This window comes from Bidens hawaiensis, unplaced genomic scaffold, assembly GCF_021521415.1.
Source record: "Bidens hawaiensis isolate Kalapana, Puna unplaced genomic scaffold, B.hawaiensis_p1.1 tig00005061_1, whole genome shotgun sequence".
NCBI classification, from domain to species: domain Eukaryota; kingdom Viridiplantae; phylum Streptophyta; class Magnoliopsida; order Asterales; family Asteraceae; genus Bidens; species Bidens hawaiensis.
The window spans coordinates 1,240,552-1,258,250 of record NW_027491322.1 but is presented as its reverse complement, the minus strand read 5'-3'; the positions used below and the strand labels follow the sequence as shown (position 1 = coordinate 1,258,250).

The window sequence follows — 17,699 nt, the reverse complement described above, 5'->3', positions numbered from 1 at the left end:
TCTCGACGGAGATGGAGAAGCTGAAGAGAATGTAAGAAAGATAGATGATAATATTATTATTATTATTGGTCGTTTGTCGGGCTAGCAGCTTACCTGGTAGAGGTTTTGTTTTAATTATGGGGTTTTCATTTGCCCTCTTGGCTCTCGTGTTCGCCAAGCCATTCACGTCTTAACCTTTTGACACTAAGAGTGCAGCTATTTAAGGTTTTTAGCATTATTAGAAAACCATAATGTATATTATGTTTAGTAGTTAAATAACATCAACCGGAAGTGTTAAGAGTGGCTATCAAACATCATTATAAATCCATTGGACTTTACCTGCGTAGGTTCAAAACCTGTTGTCCATATATTTTTTACCAACAGTTAAAAAAAAGGGTCAAATTACCTTTGAACTTCTCTTATAGATATGCCACTGTTTGACATCCCTTTTGCGCCTCTTCGTAACGGCATTTAGCGCCCTTTGGGTTGACTTGGCAAGTGACGCCAAGCCACTACACACGGTCTTAGTTGAAGGTCTTGAGTTCTAAGTTCTAACCAAGACAAATGATGTGAATATAGGAGTACCGAGGGGTTTTAATCGTCTAAAAGAAGTATTAGTGTTCATGCATATGCTTAGAAAGCTTGTATATACGTGTTAAGTAAATTAAATCAAAGTTTATAAATAATTTCGGGTTTATAAACTATAAAGTAGGGGGTATGCATGGGTTGGTTTTGGACTAAAATATAATCATAACCGAGATGTAAGCTAATGGATAGCCATATCCGTAACTTATTAGTTGTGACAGTTTTAGTTAATCGGTTGAAAGTTATAGCCGATTGAATATGAGTCGGTTAACAGTAAATTAGGGTATTCCTAAAAATTGCTCAAAAATATAATTGGGCATTATTTGATACTCAAAGTATGAGCTTGAATTTCTTTTTACAATGGATTAAATTATCATCACACGTTTGCATATATTTTAGTGTATTACATAGCATTAAAAAATCCATATAAACTATAATATTAAAAAGTAAATATAATCGGTTTTTAGTGTATTACATAGCATTAAAAAATCCATATAAACTATAATATTAAAAAGTAAATATAATCGGTTGATTTAATTAGGGCGGGATGTGAAAACCTTGTTGTCCATTATCAACACACTGTTGAAACAAATAGTAAATGATAAAACTAGCAAATAGTCTGGTGAGCATGTAACTAGTGTTAACCTTTGATGATTGTGTATGAGTAGAGTTACGTGGATGAGCTGATAAAAATCTTGTCTCTGTCTCAAATGCATTTGATACATTGTTGATGTTGTTGGTTGGCCCGGTGAAGAGGTAGGTCCCAGCAGAGCCCAGTTGGACCCGCAAGACTCACCTTGAACAGGGACGTCTGCGCAACGACCAACTGTTCCAGCAGGACCCACCATGCTCAGAGAACCTTACGCGCAGTACGCCAGCTGTACCCGCAGGGAAAGCCTCCCAATGGTGAAGTACCCCGCCTGTTCCCGCAGCTGCGGATACAAGCCATCAGGGAAGGCTACCCGCACTAACAGCAAGGCTACACGCACAAGGCATTACCTACTTCAGTAGTCACATGAAGGAATGAGCAAGGCAGGAATACTCCCGCCTAAATGAGCCAGTCCGTATGCTTCTGGAAGATCTTTCGTACTATACCTACTAAGGTATGGGCGGAACAGACAATTTGACCAGAACAGCCCATGAACCAATCACAGGGTGACAGCTCACCGACAACAATACGAGGAGGAGCACCCTCTAGTACTGTTTGTCACTATTAGCCGCTGCCTACTCACCAACCCTTACGATGGGACGTGCGCAGCATACAGTTGGTGGAACAGTGCGTAGCCCGCAGTAAAGGAACAGTGTACAGCCGACCTTTACTGTTGGCCGTAGCCTATTCACCAACCAGCATGGCCTGTGCGTAGTCCACTGTTGGTGGAACAGGAATACTATTCAGCCGGCTGTACCTTCTAGGAAACCTACCTTCGGCTATAAATACTCCAACACCTTGGAATGGTAAGGACATCATCTGATATCTCAATCTTATCTAGCAATCTCTTAATATACACTTATATTTAGAGCAATCTAGTCTGATTCTCACGCCGGAGGGTGGTCACAAGGAGGAACCCCCCCTTCTCAGTGACGAGCTTACGGTGTCTGTTTTGCAGGTCCCCTGAAGAATAACCTTCTCTGCTAGACCTCATCCTCGTGGGAAACATTACTTAACCCCCAGATTATCTATAATCTGCCCAGGGTTCACTTAGTGTTTCTTCACCCGGAAAATCGTTTACAAAACGTATTTTTTTATTTGTTTTACAGTAAGTAAATTACACTTTTCATTCTTTAGATTTACCTCGACTTGAAGATCGTGTTGTCTAAGACCGTGCGTAGTGGATGGAGCCTCTATTGGGGACATTTTACGCCATGTGGTGCCACGTCATCATAGAGGCTTTTTGACTAAAAGGGGTGGAGTGTATGGAGCCCTTCAAATCATTACATTATTATTATTATTTATTATTTTATTATTATTCTTATATTAAAAAAAACAATAAGACCAACTAATTAACAAACACATTCTTCTCCCCATCCGGCGCTTTGTGGGAAGCGCCTCCACCTCAAAACAGCCCATAGCGCCCGGGGTAGGTGTTCCCGACGCTATAAAGGTTTTTTTTTTTTTTTTTTATGGGAAAGACGTTCCACTACGCATGCTCTAACTAAGGTAATTAATAAAAGATTTATAACTAAAATTATAGACCAATAACTAAAATATTCAAGATAGTCCACCACCTATGGGGCACAAGCTCATTTGTCACTTTGTAGACCAACCAACAAACCCTAGTTTACCTAACCCCAAAGCCCACCAACTCTCCACCATCTTCTTAGTCTTCTTCATGTTCATTGGTTAGATTTCTTTAATAATTACTTTACTTCCAATTTTATTCATATGCCTTTCTTGACACCAAATCAACAAACTTTTTCTTTTTCCAACTATAATGGAGGCCAAACTTTGGAGATTCCAATCATCTCCGGCCACCACCGCCGCCTTCCGGCCAAAATCTTGGAGGTTTTCCGGCCAAATTGCACCTCCATTGTTGAAAGCTTGTAACTTTCCAGCCATTTATGGTCAAAAGAATTGCATACAATCTGTTCAGGCCTCTGCATCCCTAGGGTACCTTTTTTAGTTTTCTTGAATCTTTATTATTTTATTTTTCTTTAATTATGCAAATTATGCCATAAAGTTGGTTACTTCCTTGTTTCAAGATTTGAACTTTGTGATAATATGATCAATCTTGAGCCAAGATTTGAACTTTATTTAATTAACATATGCTATTAAGTCCATTAATTTCCTTTACCCTTTTATGGGTTTGTTTCAAGATTGTGATAATATGATCAATCTTGCGCTAGAAGACAAGTGTCACCAGTTGTTATTCTTGGAACTTTGTGATTTAATTTATTTTAATTAAGCAAGTTATGCCATCAAGTTCATTAATTTCTTATACCACGTTGTGGGTTTGTTTCAAGATTTGAACTTAGTGATAACATGATCAATCTTGACCCAGATGACAGGTGCCACTAGTTATTTATTCTTGGAGCTTTATGATTTAAATTATCTTTAATGAAGCAAATTATGTCATCAAGTTTATTAATTTCTTGTAACCTGTTTTGGGTTTGTTTCAAGGTTTGAACTTTGTGATATATGATCAATCTTGAGCCAAGATAAGTGTCATTAGTTATTCTTGGAACTTTATAATTTAATAAGATAGAGCCATGTGATACACGGGTGGTTAAAAAGTAAAATGAAAAGGTTAAATTTAATAATATACATATTAACGCATCTTATGGATTCATAACATATAAATAATTTTCCAAAATACATAAATTAGTAAGAATAATTTGTATTTGCATTTTAAAAGTAATAAAATGGAAGGTTGTGAATCTATACCAATTAAGAAAAAAAGAAAACCAACATCAATTCATCCTAGTTGAGTTGGTAAGCCATAAACTTTTGAAAGCAAGGTAGTGAGTTCAATTCCCATCAACAACATATTTTTCTTTTTATCATTCATGAAGGGAAAATTGTAAAAATAGAAATTTGTACACTTGGAGCCTATGTGAAGGGTCTAATTGATAATGACATGTGGAACAAGTATGTTACTTTAATATAATAGATAGATTTATCTTTAATTAAGCAAATTATGCCATCTAAGTTCATTAATTTCTTTTACTCTGTTATGGAACTTTGTGATAATAGGATGAATCTTGACCCAGATGACTGGTGTCACTAGTTATATATTCTTAGAGCTTTATGATTTAAATTATCTTTAATTAAGCAAATTTTTGTCATCAAGTTCATTAATTTCTTATACCATGTTGTGGGTTTGTTTCAAGATTTGAACTTGTGTTAATATGATCAATATTGAGCCAATATAAGTGTCATTAATTATTCTTGGAACTTTATAATTTAAATTATCTATAATTAAGCCATTTTTTGTCATCAAGTTCATTAATTTCTTATAACCTGTTATGGGTTTGTTTCAAGATTTGAACTTTGTGATAATATAATCAATCTTGAGCCAAGACAAGTGTCGCTAGTTGTTATTCTTGGAACTTTATGATTTTAATTATCTTTAATTAAGCAAATTATGTCATCAAGTTCATTAATTTCTTATACCATGTTGTGGGCTTGTTTCAAGATTTGAACTTTGTGATAATATGATCATCTTGAGCCAAAAGACAGGTGTCACTAGTGGTTATTCTTGTAACTTCATAATTTAATTATCTTTATTTTATTAACATATGCTATTAGGTCTCTTAATTTCCTTTACCCTGTTTGGGTTTGTTTCAAGATATATGATCAAGCTTGAGGTGTCACTAGTTGGGACTCAATATAATATACTTACGTCTTGATGGTATGCATAACATGATTAGTGATTTACCTTTCTTGACTTAGGTTCTACTTTTATGATAATTTGACCTTATGTGGCCATCTATCTGCTTTTAGTTGATCCATTTTTGTATTCTTGTAGAATAAAGAATGCAAGTAGAGTAGATTTGAGTGAGATTTACACCCTTGACGGTATACGAAGTTCTTTAATTCGACAAGAGGATAGCATAATCTTTAGCCTTGTGGAAAGAGCGCAGTACTGCTACAATGAGGATACGTATGACCCGAAAGCTTTCTTCATGGACGGCTTCCAGGGTTCTTTAGTAGAATTCATGGTTAGAGAAACCGAAAAGATTCATGCCAAGGTAACTTCAATGAAATTTGGAGCTCTTTAATGAAATAAAAATTAAAAAAAGATAATTTTTTTGACTGATCTTGAAACAGGTTGGAAGATACAGGAACCCGGATGAACACCCGTTTTTCCCGAATGACTTGCCTGAATCTATGTTACCTCCTTTGCAATATCCGCAGGTTAGTTTAAATCCTGCATATATAGCAGAAAATAATATTTTAAAAATGTTATTTAACGTTTTTTTTTTTTTTTTTTTTTTTCGAATAGGTGTTGCATCCTAGTGCTGATTTGATCAATATCAACAAACGAATATGGGATATGTACTTTAAAGATCTTCTTCCAAGACTGGTCAAGAAAGGAAACGATGGTAATTGCGGGTCAGCTGCAACATGTGACACTATCTGCTTGCAGGTACTGCAATTTACCGGTTCAAGATTTGATCTTTTTAACTTTTTTCATGCTTATGCATGAATTATAACCATAAAGTTACAATCTTTATCTTGCAGGTTCTGTCTAAACGAATCCATTACGGTAAATTTGTGGCAGAAGCGAAGTTTCAAGCTTCACCAGATGATTATGAAGCTGCAGTTAAAGCACAAGTAAAAATTCTTTTTTCTTTGATTTCTGAACATATTTTATTGGAAATGTTTTCGGGTTTGCATACTCTTTAAATTTTATTCGCGCAGGACGGTAAAAAGCTGATGGAATTGCTGACATATCCGGCTGTGGAGGAGGCGATACAGAGACGAGTTGAAACAAAAGCGAGGACTTACGGGCAGGTGGTCTATGTGGGGCCCGCGGAAGCTGAACCCGAGCCAGTGTACAAGATTAACCCGAGTTTAGTTGCTGATCTATATGGGGACTGGATTATGCCTTTGACTAAGGAAGTGCAGGTTGAGTATTTGTTAAGACGACTCGATTAATTGGAGCATACGTTACACGATAAAAGTTTAAGTTATACATACGTGGACCTAGACGAGAAGTGCGTTGCTAGTTAAACGGGGTGTGTTTAAGTTATACACGGTTTATTGTTTATGAGATGTTGCAGGGTAACGAGTCCAAACCTTGTGAATTGGCTGGTTAATGTCTTCGAAAATGTTTGGGGCGATTGTTTATTTTAGTTACGTAAATGTGATTTTCGTTTATCTTACTGCACTAGAAGTCACTTGGGACAAGTGGCGGACCCTGGAAATTTGTCACTGGTATTATAATGCTTTCGTTTTTGGATGCCTGTGAATTTTTTTTAGGTAAATTGGATTTTAATCATCCTATGTTTTTGCAGTTGGTCGATAATAATTCCAGTCTTAGAAAATAGCTGTCATCGGCCCCAACTTTCACATTAATTGTTTTCATTGGACCTTCATTAGAAAAAAACTTAACGTCGTTAAGTTTTCTTTTCCAAATTTCAAAAACTGATGTTTTAGGGCTTTTGACTGGAATGAGGATACGATTTGATTGATGTAAAACTTACCTTGATTGATGTAAAACTTACGATCCGAAAACTCAACATTTTTGCTCCAACATCTTTGTAACTTTATATCAGACATTTAGGAATATTTTCCTAGTAAAAGCGCTAATTATTGAGGTCGCCGGAACCCTAGAACCATCGTCGGAATCGGTTGGTGGTGCTCAAGTGGTGGTGGTTGGTTGGTTGGTGGTGAGTCAATTGATGGTGGTGGCGTTGTTCGGGTGGTGTTTTCTGAAAAAACAATGTGACTTTTTCGACAAAAACGTTTTTCCAGCGACCCGCAACTAACGGTGTGAGGATTCTATTAGTCGCGGACCGTTGGGAACAAATACGTTAAAAGTTGGGACCGTCAACAACCAATTCGTTAGTTGGGACTGACAGCGACCAAAAGGAGATAGTTGCGATTAATAAAAACCAATATACCTTATTTTTTTATAGATCCTCTTGTCTTGTATAACGCTTCAGGCCCATATGACTTGCATAAGCCTATATACGAGTCATATAATTATATAGCTGACTCATATAAGTGTCTATATGACTCGTACAGGCCTATACATGACATATATTTTACCGGTCAACGTATCCTGATACACTTTGACATCTATACAACCCGTATAGACATCTAATTTCCATAACAATATGTGGATCAAAACTATATAAATAAAAAGACATAACACATGTTAGACCTAAACACAACATAGAGAAAAGGTGATGAAAAGAGTTAGTTGTCTATATGACTCGTATAAGTCACTTATATAGCTGACTCATATAAGTGTTTATATGACTCATATAGAGCTATACATGACATATATTTTACCGGTCAACGTATCCTGACACACTTTGTCATCTATATATACAACCCGCATAGACATATTTAATTTCCATAATAATATGTGGACCAAAACTATATATATACAAGACATAAACACAACACATAGAAAAAGGTGCATCACTCATCCACACCATTCAATTTGATTTAGCAATGTCTCATTTGTTTAGGAAATTAACCAACAATTTCAAACCAAATTCTCCCCAAAATCTTTTGATGGGTTTTGGGGACAAATATAAAAAATCTATATCTAAATCCAAATGGGTTGCATTAGCTCCAAAAATGCTATCAAATCCAATGTTCATCATCCTATTGTAACACCTAAAACCAATTCAATCAAGAATAATCAAACAAGGGAGAATAATAATAATAATAATAATAATAATAATAATAATAATAATAATAATAATAATAATAATAAGGATGTGGTGTTGAATTATGATGAGGCTAATAATAATAATAATAAGCATGTTAAAAAGCCTTCATTTACATTTAGTTTGAGGTTTGGAAGGTCTACAGTTGCGGAGCATGTTGCCGCGGGTTGGCCACCTTGGCTCAGCGCCGTTGCCGGTGAAGCCATTGATGGATGGGTTCCGCAGAAATCGGATAGGTTCGAGAGGCTCGAAAAGGTATACCGTAATTATTTTTTGATAGTATTTTGTGTCGCGCATTGCAATGGGTGGGAACTCGGTTGGTGTAGGTGTATTCAATATAAAGAATCCCCCCCCCAATGATTTAAATGTTGCCTGGCCATTGCGGTGGGGACGCATCGGAAATTTGGTTGGTATTGTGTTGGCTTGTTACGATGCGTAAAAAATGAAAATGGAAAAAATATGTTTAAAAATTTATTATAAGACATTTGGTTAAATTTTGATTAAATAACGCGCAGAAATTCGGTCAATGTGATAGTATCGTTTCGGCTCATTACGGTGCGTAAAAAATGAAAACGAAAAAAATGCATTTTAAAAATTATTATAATACATTTGGTTAAATTTTGATTAAATAATATGACGGGCGTAAGGTTTTTCGAATTTCAATGTATTCATTAATCATTATAGCAAATGAAAGAGAAAACTTAAAAATATAGTCGTAGTGTAAGCAAAAGTGTATCGAAACATGTTTGTTTTATTGCTTTTTAGTGTCTAACATCCAAACTCACGCTGCGACAGGTAACAAACAAAAGATTTAAAAATATAACGTGTTTGGTTTATTGGTTAGTTAAATACGCAAGTTCTGGTTTTTATTTAAATGTAGATTGGAAGAGGAACATATAGTAATGTGTACCGAGCCCGCGATCTCAGAACTGGTAAAATGACAGCTCTGAAGAAGGTTCGGTTCGACAATTTACAGCCCGAAAGCGTGAGGTTTATGGCTCGGGAAATCATAATTCTTAGAAAGCTTGATCATCCGAATATTATTAAACTCGAAGGAATTATCACGTCTCGTTTATCATCGAACATTTACCTTGTTTTCGAGTATATGGAACATGATCTTGCAGGGCTTATATCATCACCCGACATCCGATTCACTGACTCTCAGGTTTCAAAAGCTAAATACTTGGGAAAAGGGCAAAAATGTCCATTTTGACCGTGGTAATCCCCAAAATGCCTATACACATCCCACCGGTTTCATTATGTCCAGTCCAAAAGCAACCGGGCCGCCTTTTTTTTCCTAACCCAATGATCGAGTGACATCTGTCAAGAATGTTTCCTGTCAGCGCCTCGTTTTCTGACCTGCCTGACAAAAATGTTTCAGGCGGCGCTTGGTCTTTTTAAATCTAGGCGTTGGGTGGATTTTTCTAGGCGCTGCCTAGTTTTTTAAATATTGATTTTTTTAATTATATTTTAAATTTTGATCTTTAAATTTTAAATGCATAGACTTGTCTAGAGGCTGTTGGCATAAGAGGGTACGAAATTTTTCAAAGTATTTGAAGTCACCGTATGTACAGCTAGGTAGTCGTCTTAAACCCGTAAAACAACTTGTTTTCTCGAAGGATCTTATTAAAGAGTTATCTCAATAAAAAAATTCAATTTTTTTTAAAAAGACAAAACCGGGCGGCACCTAGATAGATTAATCTAGTAGCCGTCTGGATTTTAAAAATCCACCCGGCGCCTAGAAAAATCCACCAGTCGCCTAGATAATTCCACTCGGCGCCTTGATTCGAAAAAAAAAACAGGCGCCGCACGAAACATTTTTGCCTGGCGGGTAAGAAAATGAGATGGGAAATATTCTTGACAAGTGTCGCTCGATCATTGGGTTAGAAAAAGAGGCTGTCCCGTTGGTTTTGAGCTGTACATAATGAAACCGGTGGGATACGTAGGGACGTTTTGGAGATTACCATGGTCAAAACGGACATTTTTGTCAATTTTCCAAAAAAGATTCAAACTTTATTATCTGTTGTTAAAAAGATTTTATGGGCTGCAGATAAAATGTTACATGAGACAGTTGTTGAAAGGCATTGATCACTTTCACTTGCGTGGAGTTCTTCATCGCGACATTAAAACGTCAAACGTTTTGGTGAATAACGAAGGTCAGTTGAAGATAGCTGATTTTGGTCTGGCAAATTTTGTTTCCAGCAGGCAGCCACTGACTAGCCGTGTGGTCACATTGTGGTATCGTCCTCCCGAGCTTTTTTTAGGGTCGACAACGTATGGAACGCATGTTGATGTGTGGAGTGTCGGGTGTGTTTTCGCTGAGCTTTTTATCCGCAGGCCGGTTCTCAAGGGAAGAACTGAGGTAACTAACATTTCAATGCAATTTGTTGTTAGTTTTTAGCATATCTATATAACCATGAAATACACTAAGTTAGTGTATATCACAAATGTCTTGGCATATAGAAAAAATCAAGTAGAAACGCGAAAAAGGTAGAAACTGATACACAATGATTTCATTCAAACGATTCGAACCGAATAATTTGCTTGACAAGCTTAAAGCTTACGAATTTTATATTAAAAACCATCAACTGAACTAAGTAAAAGACCTAACAATCCTATTTAGAAATAAAAATAAACATTTGGGCCGGGCCGACTTAATGGGCCGGACGCTTCTGCATCATAAACTTAACAAAATATGTTCATTTTCTTGAAAGTGAACTGTGGTTTGTTTAAATCTGTGATGTTAGTCCAATAGTTTCAAATTTGTGATTTTAGTCCTTGTGGTTTCATTTCATTTGCAATTAAACCCGACCCCCCGTTAAGTCTGATTGTTAAACCCATGAGCGTGCCCCTCACGTGAGGGGTAGTCTTGTCCCTTTTCTCCCCAAATAAACCCCAACCGTAATTCGCAAGCCCCTTCACATGAGGGGCTGGGGTATATTTGAGGGAAAAAAGGACAAAACTGCCTCTCATGTGAGCGGCACGCTGATGAGTTTAACGATCAGATTTGACGGGGTTAGTGGGGTCGGGTTTAATTGCAAATGAAATGAAACCACAGGGACGAAAATCGCAAATTTGAAACTATTGGACTAAACCGCATATTTGGACAAACCACAAAAAGAAAACCGCAATTCAGTCTTTTCTTGAAGTTTTTTACATGTATAGCAGATTTACCGCATAACCAATACAAAACTTGATTAGAAACTATATATTTTCATGTTGAGTATGATAAAGTTGGTACTTTTGTCCAATTCTTGAATAAAATGAAAGTAAAGAATGAAAAAGATCATATCTTTGCTCTTAATACAACATTTTAACTGCCTTTGCAGGTTGAACAATTGCATAAAATTTTCATGCTTTGTGGCACCCCGCCTAACGAGTACTGGAATAAACCGACACTTCCTCTAGCAAAAATGTCTAAACCACGACATGCTTACGCGAGCTCTCTTCGTGAAGGGTTTAAAGATCTCCCAGCATCTGCTGTGAATCTACTCGAATCTTTCCTTTCTATAGAAGCTGAAAAACGTGTGAGTGCCACGTCCGCTCTTCAGTCTGAGGTAAACAGTTGCATAATGTAATCACAATATGTTAAGAAATTAAATACAAAATAGTTTTAACGTGGTTCTTGAATTCTTTTTGTTGATTTTTAGTATTTTCGTACGAGACCGTATGCTTGTGATCCTTCAAGCTTGCCAAAGTACACACCATGCAAAGAGATTGATGCAAAGTTTCGCGAAGAAGCACGCAGGTGATATTACTATTAGGAAAATTCGTTTTAAATAATCCCAACCATGTCCTATTGACAAATAATAGTCTCAACTTCGCACTTGGCTGGTGGCAGTCCCAACCAAAGGTACATTTTCTTCCAACGGTCCGCAACTAACCGATGGTGAACTCCATTACTCTGTTGCTTACGTGGCACGCCTAGCGACCGTTGGAAAAATATACGCCTTTAGTTGGGACTGTTATTTGCCAGTAGAATATAGTTGAGATTATTTAAAACCAATTTTGTTAAAAAAACGGATGATTATTGCCACTTTATGCTAATGTTTATTGACAACTAGGCGTGCCACGTAAGCAAAGAATAACGAATGGTTAACTCCGTTAGTCACGGATTGATCATTGGTAAATATACACCTTTATTGGGATCCGTTACCAGCCAAGAGTAAAGTTGAGACTGCTATTGCAAATAATGCATAACTAGGATTATTTAAAGCCAATATTCCTTACAATTATTATTATTAAACTTTTTTATGGACCCAATTATTTTTAATGATTTGTATGAAATTTAATATTAAATGAAAACTGATAAATTTCAGAAGGAAAGATGGCGGGAGACTTCGCACATCTTCGACTTTAAAAAATCCGAGACGAGGGCAAAAAGCTTTGCTAGAGCAAACACAGGTTTAAACTTTAAAACTTGATAATCTGATATCACAATCACTTTCAACACATTATGTTAAAGACCATCTAACTGACTTGTGCTTATTATTTTGGGCCAGGCGCGACGCAGTGCTTATTTCAATGTACCTAGAGGACCCGGTGATACTAACGACTTATCATTTGCGAGTTCCCAAACTACTGATGTATCTCAAGCTGACACGATATGCACGTTGCCTGTATTGGCAACCACATCAAACGGGACACTCGGGTGGTCAACAAAAAGGCGAAAACAAGTCAGTTTTATGACACCGACAAGTCAAAATGTTCGGTCAATAGAACCAATCTATGAGCAAGATTCAACAACTACTCAAGATCTATCATCTGTAAGTCATCTTTAGATATAAATGAAAGATCTTGTAACATTATGGGGTTTAGATCAAATACAAATGACTTTTATCGTGAGAAGTGTACAAATAACTAGAGTAATTATTATTACTCTATAACTTTACTTTTGAACTAGCGTAATTATTTTACACTATTTTTTTAGAGTAAACTGCATTTTTCGTCCCTGTGTTTTGTCCAAATTTGCAGTTTTAGTCTAATAGTTTCAAATTTGTGATTTTCGTCCCTGTGGTTTTATTTCACTTGCAATTAAACCCAATCCCATTAACCCCGTTAAGTTTGGTCACTAAACCCATCAGCGTGCCCCTCATGTGAGGGACATTTTTGTCCTTTTTTTCAAATACACCCCAGCATCTCACATGAGAGGGCTTGCGAATTAGAACTGAGGTTTATTTGGGGAGAAAAAGGACAAAACTGCTTCTCACGTGAACGGCCAGACTTAACGGGGTTAGTGTGACCGGGTTTAATTGCAAGTGAAATGAAACCATAAGGACGAAAATCACAAATTTGAAACTATTGGACTAAAATCGCAGATTTTGGCAAACTAAAGGGACGAAAACCGCAGTTTACTATATTTTTTATAACATAATTACTCTAGTTTAAAATTGTAATTACTCTAGTTATTTGTATGTTTAGTAGGTTAATTTTATATGTACCAAATCCCACCCCTTGATTTATGGTTTAAAAATGTGTTTTATGCAACAGGATCGTCTTGAACAAGACACACTTAGATACGCAGGTCCTACGTTAATCAAGCCTTATAGAACTGATGGAAGACAAGGTGCTCCTAGATCAAGATTTGCAAGAGGTACACTCAATTTCATTTTTGTAAATAATTTTACATTTTTGTTTTAAAGGTGCGTTTACTCGAAGCAAAAAACGATGACCCGGAAAATAAAAAATTGAAGCTTGCATAGCATAGTGATTATAGGTTCCTTTTGGTTATTGATGCAGATATATGATGTAGAATAGAGGTAAATTGTGTTTGGAGATTGTACCATTTGCTTGGATGACTGCACTAAAGAATGAGATGACAAGAAGCACAAGTACATGATGAAATATAAAGGCTTGGTGCTCAATTTACACTTATAGCTAGTCAAATTATTTTAGAATAGAGTGTTTTTCCGTGTATTTAACGCTTTTCTATATATAGAGGTCTATGTAAGTGATGTAACTGTGTTATGAACACAATCAGTATTCAATAATGTTCGGGTTTTACTTTATATGAGAGTCAAGTTTCTCTTAAAAGCCTAGTGGAAACATTCGGCCCTACTAAACCCTTATCATCGCTGCCATCACAATAATGCGTAGCCGTAAAAAACACTAGCCACGGGTCACAAGTCGCTAGACCCTAGTCGTCGTGACAACCTCCAGCATCAAAGTGTCCTAATCGTCACACTTGTGTCATCCATGCTAGGTATGCAACTAACTTTTGCTGACAATCTCGTCACCGCTGCTTCCACAACATGGTTCGTAGGCACATGATGTCATTTGATTTTGTAAGTTTAGACGACACATCTATTAAATTGAGCACATCGAGTTGCTTAATTTCTTGTTAACTTGAACATGGAGAAAGTGATTTTGGACTTATAAGGGCGGCTTCACTGTTGGATCTGGGTGGTATTCAATATGCTCAAAAATTGGTCGTGGTGGGTCGTGTGCACGAAGGAGGGTCCGGTCTATGAAGGGTGGGAGAGTGATGTCATAGCCACGAGCCATATCAGACCATGTGTTGATGAAGTGCAACACAGACATCCCATCTGCGACACGATGGTCGAAACCAACTCCTACGAAACCCTGCCACATTTGAAGCAAGGTACCTACTCAAAGACAGGTGTTACATGCATGCATGCAACATACATACATACACACATGCATGCATTCATACATGCATGCATACATACACACATACATACATACATGCATGCATGCATATATATACATACACCCACACATATATACCACAGACGTACACACATATTATATACATACATATATATACGTACATGCATGCATGCATACATACATACATACAATACATGCATACACACACATACATGCATGCATACATACATGCGCGCACACACACGTACTGACGTACATACATACATTTGTATTCAAATCCCAGCGAAGAATCCACCACTGGAATGAGTTTCAGGTACTCCAACGTGGGTGCAAAGTCACCAAAATCATCAATAACACCATCACACTCGGAATTGATTATTTAGTCTATGTTTTACGTTCTTTACTGTTTAGACTTATTGTTTTCTATGTTTTACGTTTCAGTTTAATATTTGCAAGTTACCTCGCGTGCATTGTTCAACGTTTTTACGTCTATTTTATGCATCGTGAAAAAGGATAATGTTGTTTGTATTTTGTATGTGTGTATTTACATGGTTACACCACTCAGATCAGTACATCAATTAAAGAAAACATAGTTATAGTCGTCTTTATTATGTCTTTCTGAGGTGACATTCTTGAAAAAACAAAGAGTTGCAGTTGAATCTTCATCAATGAGCAACAATGGTGGGAATTTGTCCATGATTCACAAAGTCAATCTTGTTTAGTCTCAAACAGCAAAGCACTTTTTCTGGCAATTCTTCAGGCTTCTGAGCCTATATTTTACCAAGCATAATAACAAAAAATATAAAAAAGTTATGTAAGAAAGAAAGAAGCTAGAATCTAGGCTTGTAAACGAGTCGAACGTCCAGTGAACCGTTTAGCGGGAAGCTGTTTATGCTCGTTCATTTAATAAATGAACGAACATGAACAAAAAGTTTGTGTTCGTTTAACTAAACGTACGAACATGAACACATGTTTCATTCGTTCATTTATGTTCACTTTTCGTTTGGATAAACCTTGGATGGATCATCTACTTAATGTTTTATATTTGCTCATTTTTGTTCAATTAAGCGTGTTCATTTATGTTCGTTTGTATTCATCTACTTATGTTCATATATGCTCGTTTATCTTTGTTCATTTACGTTCGTGAATTGTTCGTTTATATTTGGAATGAACAAACAAACATGAACACATATATTTGTCCAATTAATTATTCGTGTTTGTTTAAATGAACAAACATGAAAACACCCTTGTCTGTGTTCGTTCGGTTTGTTTACAGGCCAACTCAAATCAGCTATTTCTTCAACAAATTTAAAACATTTACACATCACAAATACCTGAATAGTTAGCCCTAAATTCAGAGTCCCATTTTTCAAGCGAGCACGAAATGCTTCTAATCCCTTTCTTGCTAAGAAACTAAACCGATGAATATCCAAGTCGATTTCAAAGTAATTCGATCCCTGCAATCATATAAAAGTTATAAAAAATTTTTACAGTAAAATGTTCAATACCCTCTTCCGACCCCTATGAAATTTTTTTCTGCGTCCGCCACTGACTGTAACAGATTAAATAAGTTTCATACACATGTCACATGTGTAGATGTTTATAGTATGTTAATACACATAGCCATGATGTGTTTTAATAGTCATGCTACAAGCTTAGCTAGCGGTTCTCGTGTTATTGACGATTCTGCATTGAACCCACCCCTATGTTTATATCGGTGTTACAATGAAGAACAACATGATGTATGAGTACCTGATAAAATTTGTGTTGAGGGCGCGAAAGAACCGGTTTTTCATTATAGACATTCAAAAGCTTCCTTTCGGTGCTATTGGTAACAATATCTTCAGGATTCACCACGCCCACCATGATCTTCAATCTTTCTCTAAATGGTACAACGGTTTCTTTTGTGAATCTCTTCACTTTCTCCATTTCATCTTCAATCAAACTCTTCAAAATTTGAAAGTTTTAGAATTACAATTTTTATTACAAAAAAAAAAAAAAAATCATTCTTGAATCTTGATTACATTGATGCTTTCTTGAAACTGAAGAGATGCATCTTTCTCATATGTTTCAGACAATTTGAGATACAAAACAAGACTCAAACCTTCGCCATCACCGTCGCCATTGAACATAGCAGCGTGATAAGTAGGCAACTGTAAAAAAAGTAAAACACGAGTTAAAATATTTGCGTCTCAAGAAACCAAATTTAAATCAAGAAAATAAAGATTTTGAACCTGAACATTGACAATGAGAAGAGGGGGCAGTTTTCCATGGCCTTTGACCGAAGGAAGCTCGAGAAATTGCGCAATGTGGTTGACTTTTCGTGAAGATGTAAAGAGGTCAACACCTATTGGAGTATAAGGACAGTAACTTTGGGCAGGACTCTTTGTTTTGTGTCTGCAAAATTAGTTAAATTACTTTCTGCATGATATGTCTACAAGGTCGAGTACTCCCCGAGTAATCACTACAAGCTATGGTGTCGAGACGACTTACTTTAAATCCACCTAGTTACTAAGAATCGATCAAAGGTGGTAAACCTTAGCCAGAACAGATCTTGTCAGTCAACTTTGGCCAATTTTGACTTAAAAAAACAAAACATAATTCGTATTTCTATAATATTAAAGAACGAATATCATTTTTTAATTAATGATTAGCAATTTTTAGATTAATTTAGTATTTAAAATTGTATTTCTCTTATTTATATTGATATTAACTTATTTTGTAATAAATATTAGTAAACTTATGGTATTTAACATATATATAATATTCAAAAATTAGTTTTCTTTATATTTACACCCAACTTCCTAGTCGGGGCGCCTAAGGTCCGCCTAGCGATTTTTGCAACCTTGGTTTTAAAAGATGCAAAAAGATTATTACTTGAAAAAGTTTTCGTCTCGAAGAGTGAAACTCGAGGCATCAATGGCGGACCAACATCCAGGGGCTGCCTTGTCATTTGTACAACATGGAACCAAGAAGCCTGCACGCGGACGACAAAAGTATCTTTTTGAAATGCCTGCAAGAACAAAACAAGGTGTTTATTTTGTGTTTTGTACTTTTTAATTAGTTTAAATTATGAAATAGTTAATGTTATGATCCTAAAACTTACTGAATTCACTGGTTTCTTCTCTTTCAAGTGAAGTCCTCTTCAATGGAAGCAT

General features: G+C 36.2%; 2 protein-coding genes and 1 pseudogene across 3 annotated transcripts; 2 read left to right on the top strand and 1 right to left on the bottom strand.

The window, feature by feature from the left end:
- Positions 1-2,985: 2,985 nt before the first annotated feature.
- On the top strand, positions 2,986-6,338 carry LOC143628815 (chorismate mutase 1, chloroplastic-like). The gene is made up of 6 exons (XM_077098298.1): positions 2,986-3,172; positions 5,031-5,253; positions 5,333-5,419; positions 5,508-5,651; positions 5,747-5,839; positions 5,927-6,338. The coding sequence occupies exons 1-6, from the start codon at positions 2,997-2,999 to the stop codon at positions 6,161-6,163; spliced, it is 960 nt and encodes a 319-aa protein (XP_076954413.1). The 5' UTR covers positions 2,986-2,996; the 3' UTR covers positions 6,164-6,338.
- A 1,459-nt stretch (positions 6,339-7,797) lies between these two features.
- On the top strand, positions 7,798-13,741 carry LOC143628697 (cyclin-dependent kinase C-2 C-like). The gene is made up of 9 exons (XM_077098207.1): positions 7,798-8,166; positions 8,792-9,076; positions 9,962-10,273; positions 11,241-11,468; positions 11,562-11,659; positions 12,231-12,315; positions 12,414-12,677; positions 13,402-13,504; positions 13,651-13,741. The coding sequence occupies exons 1-9, from the start codon at positions 7,798-7,800 to the stop codon at positions 13,656-13,658; spliced, it is 1,752 nt and encodes a 583-aa protein (XP_076954322.1). The 3' UTR covers positions 13,659-13,741.
- A 1,374-nt stretch (positions 13,742-15,115) lies between these two features.
- Positions 15,116-17,699, bottom strand: LOC143628696 (uncharacterized; annotated as a pseudogene). The gene is made up of 7 exons (XR_013152805.1): positions 17,648-17,699; positions 17,419-17,554; positions 16,776-16,938; positions 16,566-16,694; positions 16,294-16,488; positions 15,876-15,998; positions 15,116-15,311 (listed from the first exon to the last, which is right to left on the bottom strand). The product of XR_013152805.1 is annotated as an uncharacterized LOC143628696 (transcript).

Coding starts and splice junctions, on each gene's coding strand:
- LOC143628815 (XM_077098298.1), top strand. CDS start 2,997: ATGGAGGCCAAACTTTGGAGATTCCAATCATCTCCGGCCACCACCGCC. Junction 3,173..5,030: donor CAGGCCTCTGCATCCCTAGG/GTACCTTTTTTA, acceptor GTATTCTTGTAG/AATAAAGAATGCAAGTAGAG. Junction 5,840..5,926: donor AAGCTGCAGTTAAAGCACAA/GTAAAAATTCTT, acceptor TTATTCGCGCAG/GACGGTAAAAAGCTGATGGA.
- LOC143628697 (XM_077098207.1), top strand. CDS start 7,798: ATGGGTTGCATTAGCTCCAAAAATGCTATCAAATCCAATGTTCATCAT. Junction 11,469..11,561: donor CGTCCGCTCTTCAGTCTGAG/GTAAACAGTTGC, acceptor GTTGATTTTTAG/TATTTTCGTACGAGACCGTA. Junction 12,316..12,413: donor CTTTGCTAGAGCAAACACAG/GTTTAAACTTTA, acceptor ATTTTGGGCCAG/GCGCGACGCAGTGCTTATTT.